The sequence below is a fragment of the Aulonocara stuartgranti genome, assembly GCF_965226115.1.
Source record: "Aulonocara stuartgranti genome assembly, chromosome: 12".
NCBI classification, from domain to species: domain Eukaryota; kingdom Metazoa; phylum Chordata; class Actinopteri; order Cichliformes; family Cichlidae; genus Aulonocara; species Aulonocara stuartgranti.
In genome coordinates this window covers 23,345,914-23,358,371 of record NC_138948.1, presented here as the reverse complement: position 1 = coordinate 23,358,371, position 12,458 = coordinate 23,345,914, and the positions used below count along the sequence as shown (strand labels likewise).

The 12,458-nt window shown below is 42.0% G+C and overlaps 1 protein-coding gene across 3 annotated transcripts in view; it reads right to left on the bottom strand.

Annotated features, from left to right (window-relative positions):
- slf1 (SMC5-SMC6 complex localization factor 1) overlaps nucleotides 1-12,458 on the bottom strand; it is a 37,072-nt gene that overhangs the window by 1,415 nt on the left and 23,199 nt on the right. For all 3 annotated transcript variants that reach the window (XM_082554011.1, XM_082554009.1, XM_082554010.1), the window contains exons 16-17: nucleotides 11,884-11,976; nucleotides 10,309-10,491 (exon numbers count right to left, since the gene is read on the bottom strand). In XM_082554011.1, the coding sequence (XP_082410137.1) occupies nucleotides 10,309-10,491; nucleotides 11,884-11,976 (276 nt within the window). The remainder of the gene's footprint in view (nucleotides 1-10,308; nucleotides 10,492-11,883; nucleotides 11,977-12,458) is intronic.

The following is a 12,458-nucleotide window of genomic DNA, read 5'->3' as shown; positions in this document are numbered from 1 at the left end:
CAGTAGCACAGATAAAACTGACATGCAGCCAACGACTGCAGCGTCATTATCAAATAAGGCAGAAGAGACAACACGGGTCAACGGCAGGACGCCGCAACCGATCTAAATTGTGCATTCCTGTGTGTGCGCACTAACAGTACACAGATACAGTGACGGAGAGTCCCCAACCCCAAACAAAAAACAGTGTGTGAAGCAGAGAGTTTAAATGAACAGCTGTTCTCCCAGTGGCACTCACTGCCAGCTGAGGCTTTTAGCTCACTTCAGCAGTAACATCAGCTGACACCTTGTCTCAACTCTCTGACTGGCGGGTCACTTTGTGTTTGTGTAAGGGTTAGTGACCTGATGAAGGGTCTGCTTTTCCTTCCTTTTATGTGCTCCTGTGAGTGAGCTCATCAGAGAACAGGGTGCTACTGGGGGGGATGACTAACTAGTGACTGTGACATCAGCAAATTGATCTGTTAAGCTTGTGATACAAAAAATAAAAAAAGTGGCTTGTAACAATAAAGCCACTCAAGTTACGCATTAATCCATAACATCTGTTATTGTGCTGCAAACACTCCATATAGACTCGTAGCTTCCGGGAATTTCTATACATTCAAAAACACCTCCAATAACCCTGACATGGCCCTTTCAGACATGCTTCACTACATTCAAACTGAAGATGACAGTCTCTGCTTGAATGTAACACTTTTTCCGTCTCCTTTTAGAAAGCCAGCAAAGTTATAATGGTGACATTCACCCCCCTCCCTCCACCTTCCTCTACGCTCTACTCTTCTGCTTCTCTGTTCAGGCTGAAAGCCATTTTCCAGTGTCAGACAAGCCCCTGTGCATTTAGCCTACGTGGAGCGGGTCGAGTCAAGTGTGAGCCCTTTGTTTGCTTTCACACAGACCCATTTCTGTGGCAAACTGCTTTTGATGGCACTTGACTGTTCAACCTCGGCAATGCTGGTGCCACTTGTGAGCAAGTTTACGGCTCTGTGGAGGCTCGGAATGACACACAGACAGCTGAAAGACTGCTCGATACCACTGCTGGCAGTTGTTTCTGTTTGACAGACACTGTGGGGCTGCAGGAAGCATGATGTTTTAAAGGAGGGACGATCATGTGCGTGTGTTGCATTGTGACATAAACCGCACTTACTAAGCCTCCCAGATTCCATTTTTATAAAAAGCCATCCTTTTTTCTCTCTCCTCTAAGCGACACTTAAAAAAAAGTTTAAAAATGAAACATTATGAAATTTGAAATTGCTCTTCATCCCTCTGTCTGCTACACTGTTTGTAGCAGTTATGAGATAATCGATGAGAGCTCACGTAGCCGTTAGTGGGGAAGGTCAACGCTCATCTACCTTTTAGTGCTTCAAGTCTGAGTGGCAAAAACTCAATCTGCATAAATTGTGGCATTAATCTACATAAACTTTTACATAAGCGAGCAAATTTCGAATGCTGGGGTCAGGCGTCGGGGGCAGCAGTCAAGGACGTAAGAGCGCAGATTTGATCAAAGTGGCCACAGGAGAAAGGTGGAGGGTGGGGGGAGGCGAGCGGGGAGAAGAAGCAGAGCGGTGTATGTGAAACAGAGTGAGATTGTTCACAGCAGGTCATAATCACCAGGTTTCTATAACAAGCTGTCTTCGCCATTACACTCATCCACTGTAATGTGTGAAATCAACCCTGGCCTGACACATTGTAGAAAGTTTCAGGTCGACGTTCAAGTGTTAGCTGAAGAAGGGGTGGGGATCTTTTGTCTTTTCTGTATTTTCTATATTCTCTCTTAAAAAATAAAATAAAATAAAATGAAAAATAAGGGACGGCTTTCTAAGTAGTGCTTTTTTCCTTTTTCACAATATACCCTGTTGTGTGTTCCTTTGAGAAACTCAGTGCTTAATAGAGCTCCACAAGTGGGCTGTAAGTTTGTGCCATGAACCCAAGCACTTTGTAGAGTGTTTTCAACTTAAAGTGGAAATAAGTAAAGAGGAAATACAAGGTTCAATTCAATCACTCCTACTTAATTCTTCTCTTTTCATCGACTATGAAAGCAGCAGTCCTCTTTAGCTGCAATGCAATGACCTTTAAGCTGCTATTGAGCAAAGAAAACATAAAAACGAACAAGAGAGGGCAAAAATCATATTAGAAATAGTGCAAGAAATGCACACTGGATGAAAAAGGACATGTGGGGACAATAACCATACAAAGCATCACTTGCATTATAAGACAATACATTTGTAATTTACAATCAGACAAAAGAAATCTTGCACTAGAATGAAAACAAAAAAAAAAAAAAAAAAAAGTGATAACGTGTGTGCTTTCCCCCCCAGTATTCTCCACCATCATCACATTAAACCCCACTGACAGACAGGCTTCAACCAAAGTGATGACACTGGTGATGGGGAGGAAGGGGCCACCCTAGCACGAGCTTGGGCTCGGCTTGCCAGAAAGCCCGCGAGGCTGACTGTTTGAAGGCTGCATGTTTGTTTGTAGAACACACAACTGACTGTGTGACAGTGTCTGCAGTTTGTCACATTTGCATGATAACCTGTCTTATTTCCATTAAGCGTCAGCTCCTGTCTTTCACCTTTTCATATTTGTTTTTACTCGTTCCATCGACTGAACAGAAGAATCAGTCGCTCCTTATTATCCATCATAGGACATAAGACACCCTCTAATGTTCCACCACACAACTCTACTGCACTCGATACAGATGTCAATGGTCATATCCAATGCTAAATTACATATTTCAACATAACAGAAGACACGGAAATAGCATCACGTGCTGCTTATAATGTAATACATGTATACAACACAGTGTTATGAGACTACCGCCTGAGGAATGGTTTTGGTGCAGGGACTGTGACTGAAGTGAATCCAGGTATTGGCGCTGGGTGTCAGATATGCTGCAGTGGAGATAAATACTGCACCTGGGGGATTACATGAGAGCATAGGGTAATTACACCAACCTCTGTGTGTGTGTGTTTGTGCGTGTGTGTTTGATGCAAAAATACCCCACTATAACCTAAGCTCTGAAGCTACTAGCAGAGGGAGGAAATTCACATGCTGAGTGAATGCACCAGCCAGATGCAGTCTGGCTGTTTCACACCACACAGGCATTTACATACAGAGCGCAAAGCCCTTTGGCCTTTAGAGGGCAGGCGAAGACAAGAAATATAAAAGCAAGAGTGGAGGAAGGGAAAATCGGCGCTAAAAGAGGGAGGGAGGGAGGATAGGAGGGAAGGAAAGAAAGATGCCGTGCTCCCTCCCCCTATGTCTCTCCCTCTCTCTGTCTCTGGTCTGAGGCTGGGGCTCAGGCAGACAAGCTGGGAAGCAGGCAGCTCCACAGCATGGTAAACATCCTCTCGCCCTCTCTCTCTCTCCCGCCCCCCACCCCCCTCTTGCTGCCTGAAAAAGAGAGGCAGGGTGAGTGTGTGAACTGCAGCCAGGGGCACGGCATCACTTATCCACAGGGAGCTGCTAGCTAGCAACTAGAAACCACAGCGAAAACAACAAGGCCAACCAAGTGACGCACCAAAGCAGCCAGCGGAGAGGCATCAGATGTGGAACAACCAGACAGACGAGTATGCTAAAATCCCCGTCTGTAACAGCAGTGTCTGAACACTCAGTGATATTTCGTTTACCGATATTAATGGAGGAGTAACTGCACTGGTTTGGATATATTATTGTTACCTTGTTAATTCACATTAAAATATTGCTGGCATTGTAAACAGTTGCTATGCTTTGTGTAATCCAACACCACTACAGTCACTTCTAGTTATAATGGGCATCAAATATGCTTCGACTTACTGGATGCTGGCCTTTAGCACCTTAACTCTTTCCCACCTACTAGGTATCTTTTCTGAACTGAGCAGTTTCTGTCACATTTCAAGGCTGCTTCCAGAATAATAATAATAATAACAACAACAACGACTGGGTGTACATCAGAGGTTATTAAGGATGACCTTTGCCTATGCCGCTTACTGCCCTTGCTATTCTTCAAAAAACCTGGAACCTGTTCAAATGGTCATCAAACCACATTTTTATTGCGATATACTCATAAAACTCATCATCATCATCATCATCATTATGGGTGCTGGGGAGACTGTCAGACTGGAGCTCTAAATGAATCCTTAACTGGTCCTGAATCTATCTATTAATCTAATTAATTGTGTCTTATTTCCCAGTCAGTAAATCCTCCAAAAAGTTCAATTTGATGACATCACTTAGACGAATCAACTCTTCATTTCTGTTTTTGTTTTCTGGGACAGGCTGGAATAGGACACGAGCAAAGACGAATCGCTTTCACTTCCACCTCATATACAGTCCTAAAACAAGGACTTTTCAGTTTTTTTATTGTGTGGGAAAAGTTTGAGTTGAGAAACTTCAAATCACTTTACATCCCAATTGTTTAAAGACTTTATTGACTTCCACTACATACAATATTTTCTCTTCTCCAAAAACAGCTTCAGAGGTGAGCTGGAGGTGTCCTTAAGTACTTTAATTACAACACTCCATTCACGCTGCTGTATTCAGCTCGTCATTGAAAGAACGGTTTAAGAAAACACACTAAACTGCTGTTGAATGCATGAGCTTTCACTACGACCCATTCCTCCCAAGTTCAAACATCAGCCATTGTTGCCTTCTTGTTAATGAATTTCAAATATGTTAAAAAAAAAAAAGTCTCTTGCATGTACTTTTTATTACCATAATTTTTAATATACCATTGAATTCCTCGCAGAGAAGTCACTCAACGTTTTAATTTAAGCTTCAGAAGAAAAAAAAACGTTCTAACATTTTCATTCTTGTCGACCATGTGATGATTTAAGTTCACAGTTGGAACACAGGGACAGACAGCAATCTTCATGGCCAATAATAAATAAATAAAGATCTCCTAGTCCTGTGACCATGCCGTTTTCTTTACCCCCCCCTTTTCAGTCAACCTGGAAACAAAAGAAATGAACTAAACCTTGAATCTCAGCCTTGTTTGCGGTTGAGAAAAGCACGCTTTCAACACCTACAAATTCATCGTCCATCCCTTCATGTAGTCCTTTTAAATAAACCCTGAACCTTGTAGGTGAAAGAGGACAGCAAAGTAAATAAAAAAACAGAAAGTTTAATATTCCTTGACCTCTGCCCTCTCTTTTTACAGAAGGTAGCTCTCAGTGGCCTTCATGCCCACTGAATACTACAGCTGTTTAAAAGGGAAACAGAAAGGGCAAAACGTGCCTTTGTATATTATAAGTGGTGCTGGGCATAAATAACAAGCAAGAAGCACTTGCTAGCAAATCTCAAAATCACCACATTCATTTTTGGAACATCTTTTGCCCTCATCTACATAAAAACATACAGATTTTCTCTGAAAAGGGGTCACACCTTTATCTTGGAGAACAGCGAAGAGTAATCAGGAACACCACTGGAAAGAGGCCCCAGATTTAATCCACGGCAACTGCCCCCCCCTAAAAAACAAACAAAAAAAACCCCACCCCAAAAACCCCACAGAAATACAGGTATGTGGTGAGTCTGCGTATATTTCAGGGGTAATAAGAGACAGGCAGGAAGAGAGAAAGAAGACTAGTCAGAATTCCCAGCGAGGAAAGTCCTTGAACTACAGCCTGGAGAAACCTGCAGCTGAAACATCCAACACTCCGGAGTGAAGCCGAGGGCTCCAAACACAGCTTCACCTCTAATAGTACAAGAGCTCAGCTCCTCACCGTTGCCAGTTCAGGACCCACGGGGAAATAAGTGCTGAGCAGAATGAACTTTATTTATTTCTTTACCATGCTGACAGTGAAAAGGCCCAAGTGTGTCTAAACAACTACCTGTGTGTATTGTGTGTGCGCGCAGATCTATGACAGAGAAAGACAGAGACGAACCACGTTGACTACAGCTGTCCAAGGGGACCGTGTGTTTCTTGTGCCACTGAGCAAATGACATCTTTCTGCTCCACAACCACTAGTTTGCGTTAATATCTGCCGGGATCACAGAATCTGGCGTGCGTGTTTGTGTGTGCGTGCATCCAAGACATGCACAAATGCACAAAAACTGAAAGAGGAATTGAAGAAGTAGTCATGCAGCAACTTCTCTGGGGTCTCTGAACCCAACTTAAGGCAAATAATTGAAGTAGAAACATCTTAAAACACTTAAACCTGAACAGTTATTTCCAACTTTTATATTCTTTCCTCTTCGAGCATCTTTAATCTCTTCGTGAGAATCCCTTCGTGTTTACAAGTTGAGGTGGACTAGCCGCGCTTACTAACGTGGTGGGGAGTATTTAGAGGACGGCATCAGTGATTACGGTCACGGGGCTGTGTGGTGACAGCTTAAAAGCTCTTTTCTTTATTTTTCTCCACCCTCTTTGCTGACTGACACGCCTCCTCGATGCGCGTGCCAGGTCTGAACTGCACAACTAAAGGCTCCGGGTCATTTTCCATTCCAATCAGGAGTACCGGCTGCCATGGCCACCCTGCAAAACGTATAACATTTCTACCAGCTGAGAAAGGAAGGGACACGAGGAGCAACAGCGAACATACACTCATTAAAGCATTTGAGACTCATGAAAACGATTTTGCGTATGTAGACACATACGCGAAAATATATAGCCAAGGACACTTCAATACTGTGTTAAAAACAAGCCAAACACACGCAAGCAGGGTCATGTGGGGCGGCCTTGGGCAACGGGAGGAGGAGGGGGAGAAAGCAGTGTCAGCCTTGCCCTCAGCCATGGCATCCTTTCATTGCCAGCTCCATAAGCCTGGAGGGACTGAGGTAGAGTGGGTAGGGGTGGGATCTAGCCCTTCCTCCCCCATACAATTCATCCTTTAAAACACACACACACACACAGGCCTCCAAGCAGACAGGCTTACAAAGGGGTGAGATCACTCCCAAGTAAAGGCTTTGTTGGTGTGCCAGTGTCAGTATTGCCCTCTCTGGCCTACCAAAACCTTGGCAGCTAGGTTCAGCTTGTCTGCTGGAAACAACTAGGACAACAGGGTGAATGGCTCGATAAAAAAAAAAAAAAAAGTTTCGGGAAATGCAGCATGCGCTCAGAAGAATAAAACCCACAGGAATATAATAAATAGAGATGCATCTGGCCCACTAGCCTGTTTCCCTATCATGGGACGGTGAAACAAGTGTACCTGGCCAAAATTTTAAAAGCAGTCTGATGTATGGGTGTTAGAAATGCAGCCACAAGCACAAAAGTCCTGCTTGAGTTTAGAGTGAAAAATTGGAATGAAGAACAATATAAAGATGGTTATGGTAACTAAGCAGGATGCAGGCCCCAAAGCCAAAACTTTCCACGTTTATCAGCCTGGACGTAAGAATCTAAAAAAGAAGAGCAAGAGAAAAAAAAAGAAAAAAAAAAAGAAAAAGAAAAAAAGCCTAGGCCTACTGATGGTGTCCATGGCAACAAGATGGAGATCATGGAAAAGAGACCCTGAAAGACAGTACAGCCTGAAGTCAAGAGGACCACCTCCTCACCAACTCCCCGCTGTAGCCTTTAGACAACCCGCCATCAAGGTGTGAGGAAATAGCAAACAGTCGGGAGGGACTGAGTGAGGAAAGAAGTATAATGTAGGAGCCTCCAGGTGTTTCAAATTGAGAGAATTTTCATTCTTGTTGTTCTGTTTGGTCCCTGCAAAAAGACCTGGCCTAGACAGTGAAGCCAGACGTCTGCTACACACACACGCACGCACAGACACACACACACGCACGCACGCAGACACCCGCTTCCAATTTTATAGATACAGATAGCTGCTTCGTCTGACCTCTTTTAATTTGCTCTCTCTGCTGTTACTGAGGAAGGAAGGGAAAAAAGAAAAAGAAAAAAAAGAACGGGGGGAGCACTCTCTTGTTTCCTCTCCGGGACTAAACAATCCCAGTCTAATTTATTTTTTGAGGACAGAATATGTACATGTGTTAATGGGAAAGTCGAATCAAATTAACTATAATTAGTCAAACTGAGAAGTGAGTTGAAGCAGAGGTATGTTACATGGGGGACTGGTTCAATGCTGGCAAATATCACTCCTCCCCCCAAAAAACACACACACAGTAACACACACACAGACATTTTCCCAAGTCACCTGCTGCCATACCACCAGCAATGCCACCCTCTCCTGAACTCCGACACGCGTCATACTCACCTCAACCCTACTGAGCTCCGACTGCATGTGGCACGCAAACACGCAGACACACAAACTACTTTTGTTGTGACACATTTCCGCAAAAACCCGCATGTGAATTTTGCAAGCGGCGCACCCTGACTCCTCTAATCTTGTCAAAAAGACGTTAACAGACATCTTACGAGGCGGTGCTGTAATCTCTTTGGACAGACACTGCAGCGCCGGATTGCATGTGAATTATGAAGGTTAGCAGTGGGGGCAGAGAGAGGGAGATGGTATATATGATCTAGAATTCATACAGTGAAGAAGCAGACAACTGCTACAGCTTCTGGGTCGCAATGTCAATCCTGTTTCTGTACCAAACAAGATTCGCCATTTGCAGCATATTAGAAAACATCAAAATTCGTGCCGCGTTTTTAGCGAATGGCTTAAACTATGACCAGTGTAAACATATATAGGGTGGTCCAAATTAATAGCACCTTTTGGTTTGTCCCTCCATGATGGGTAAATATCTTTTGTTGTCTTTAAACACCCACTTCCTAGTCTGCGGCAGACACTTTCTGCCATAAAATGCCCAAATGGGCCGGCCCATCATGAGGTCAGTTTTCCCCCCCAAAACTTTTCAAACTGGAGAATAAATAGCATCACATGTGATGGACAAACTCAAATCGATGTGGAACATTGGTGGAGTGCCGCTTTAAAAGCGTTCTCATCAACAAGGTCCTTATTCTTCCAGCAGGGTAATTAAGATAAAACTGTGGCCTTGTAAATAAGGTCAAACACGACATTCAATTGCTTGATACGCTTGACTACATTTGTTTGCTTTGTTGGACTCAAAGTTTATCTTGGCTACAGCAGCAGCGACACTGTGTATAAATTATACAAGTTTATTCACATGAAATGCTAGAGTAAAAAAGTACTAAGGCTAATCCTGTGACGTTAACAATAAAAAAACAATAATCCACTAATACTAATAAAAATAACACCAATAATGTGGTCTTGTGCTGATTAGCAGCCTGTTTCAAAGCATTGGCCATACCTAACATATATTCACCTGTTTACATAAATAAGTTCATCATTGCTTAAATATATTTATACATTATTTAATATGTGAGCTGCTAAAAGGCCAAATGCATTTCCATTTATTGCTTTATCCATCCATCTACAGTGGTCCTATATACTTTGGCCTTTACGCTGCTGCTGTCAGTGTAATATTTATAGAATAATTATGAACTTCAATTAAACAAGTTCAGAACTTATACATATGCACAAGAATATTGTCATTTTTTAATTAAAAGAATGTGTGAAACTTTCTTACTGTTATGTTTTACTCTATAGACACAGGAAATCACTCAAACATGTTAGAATTCAATCACCTACCCACCATTTCAATATTTGTGATGTAACTGCAATATTTTAGATAAAATAATCTCAAATTTCAACACAAAATGTTGTCAATTTAAAAAAAATACAATAAACATTCTGCTACAGTAGATTCTTACATATCAGACTTGGAAAGCAGACTTTTCTGTTCCTGCAGAGTGTCGTCTGCAGCCTTTTGTCCAAATCTGCAAATCTCTATATAGGGAAGGATGTTATATTTACAAAGCTCTGCAATATCAACTGTCAAGAGTCAAGAAATATATGATAATGACTTAGTTGTTGTAGAACACGTTGCACAGCTAAGTCTTCTTAAGATTGAAGACTTGGATGAGTGATGAAATGTTTCTCCCACTGATCTTTCTCTGGTCATTTCTATATGTTGACACACTTGTAAGAATCATAGTTTGAAGTCAAGTTATGAGGCTCTTTGTCAGTTTCCGACCAATGGATCACTAAGTGGACTTTGAAGACGTGGATGTAGGGCGAATTGTAATGGATTGTTAACATGATCCCATTCTACAGCCATACGGGATTTTATCAGAATTCACGCAAAAGCTTTCGAGCTATTGTGGCTACATAGAGAAAGACATAGACACGCCAACTCTATGCAAAGCATGAGCTCTTTGTTGTTTGTGCCACAGAGTTTGAGAACCATTCACCAAACTATCAATGTGTGACCAACCTTACTTCGAGAACATTTGAGTATTGTTTAATTATTATAAAGCCAACATTTGTTATATTGCATAAGTTCCCGCCAACAGAATGTTAACAGCTTATACGCTGAAGCAGTCAGTCTGTGCATGTACTGCAAGAGTTTACTTGCCTGCATGTTCCAGCAGCATTTTGGCAATGTCCATGTGTCCATTTAGCAGGGCATCGTGCAGTGGACTCACTCCATCCACCTGATTATTAAGCACAGGGGAAGGGTGGTGGTGCAGCAAAGCTTCCACACACTCGGTGCTGCCGTGGTTGCATGCCTCGTGCAGAGGTGTCCAGCCTGCATGGTCTATGTGATCAACAAACCGGAAACAGAGGCACAAACAATGCTGACTCAAAATGAAAGTCAAATGAAATGGGGAAGCAATGTCAATCACAGTTTAGAATATCCACCTGTTGTTCACCTCACCAAACAACCTGTGAAACACTCTCTGGGCTCTGGGCTCAAATGAATCTATACTCCATAATTCCAAAATTTTAATTTCTTTTCTTTGTTTGTGTATGTTTATTTGTTTTGCATGTGGTATAATACTTTTATATTGCTATTATGCATGCCAAGATCAAGTTTAAGGCATGCACCATTATGATTTCAACTTTCATTCACCTGTTGCTTATACACACAAGTTTCTGTTTTGGTCTAGTAATGCTTCTGTTGTCTAGTTATTGGTTGCAAGACGTATTGTCACTCGACGTGTCAATCAATCAGCACATGCTAGGACAATACTATCTAATAACTTTTGTACAATGGGCCAAACTAATAGGAAGTGAAATGGCTCTGGTAGATCAGCTCTGCACATACACATCATCTACACATAATGGCAGGATACATGCAATATGCCTGAAACACAAATGACAAGTGTAAATATAAAGCAAATGCAATGGAAGCAGAGCATTCAAACATCATAAATGCTCACAACGCATAGGCTATGATAATACACAGCTACAAATCAAGAGTAAAAAAAAGAATGTTTTCAAGAAACATTAAAATCGTTGCAGCATCTTTTCATGTTTTAATCCAGGATTAAAACACAGAAAGACAGACACATTCTAAAGACTGATAATAAAAAAGTAAAAATAAAAAAATGACAGACAGATAATCTGCTGTAGTTGAGAAAAGAAAATCCTCTGAAAACCAAACATGCTCTGACTCAATTAGCATCAGGCCTTTTTTGGAGAAATCTGTAATGTGGCAGCAGTTATTTTACCATTTTGCCCCGTAGTTCTACTTGATCGCATTTTAGACTTAAGAATCCCCCATAACCCCCACCAAGATGCAAGTCAATTTAGTCTACTATTAAGGGGTGATTACAAAATCAGAGAAACCTTTGAAAACGGCACATTTCCATAAAAGGAGGGCAAGTCATTATATTTGACCTAAAGGGACTAAAGAAAGTCACTCTGAAATATCAAAAGGGATTCAATTCACTTAACAAAGTGGCCATAAATCTATAAATCTGACACTCCAAACCCATCCTGCTCTTACTAGACACACCCTTTACATTTTAGCTAAAGGTTAAAGGCAATGATGATGACGCGCACACACTCCTATTTCTTCTCTCCCCCTTTTTTTTTTCCTCCAGTGTTAATCGCTCTCCAAAACCCCAGAGCAAACAGTGGGAGTGAAGTGAGACGACAGTGAGATAGAGGTTATGGAAAAAAGGGAAAGCGAGAGAAGTCTTACCTTTAACATTGATGTCTATGCCAGGAAGCAGCAAGATCTGAAGCACCGTTTCCACTTGGTTCCTCTTGCAAGCTCTGTGGAGGAGGGTCTCTCCTTCGACCAGGACGAACACAACGGACAAACACACCCAAAAGAAAGAAGAGGCGGAAAAGAGAAATCAAAAATCAGGGTGTGCCTGATGTCCTTCCCATTGTCCCCGTCCATATGGTGAATACGCCAATTAAATACCACAGAAATGTCACCAAACAAACACACGAAAAAAAAAATCCCTGACCTAAAAAGAGTACGACCCGCCAATGAGGTTGCGATTAAAGAGGAGTGATGAGAAAAAAGGGGGGAGATCTTTCAAGGGAGAGAAAAAAAAAAAAAAAAAAAAAAAAAACACGGAAGGGAAAAAAATAAAAAATTAAAGATGGAGAGTTGGGCTAATTCGCCTCGCTCTTTCCCTCTTTTATAGAGGGAGATTTTCCACTTACACCCCGTGCCCAACAAAGTTAATATCAGAGCAGTTGGTGAGTAAATGAATGTAGTGGTGAAAAAGTAGTCCCGCTTCCTGTTCACTCATCCCTATATTG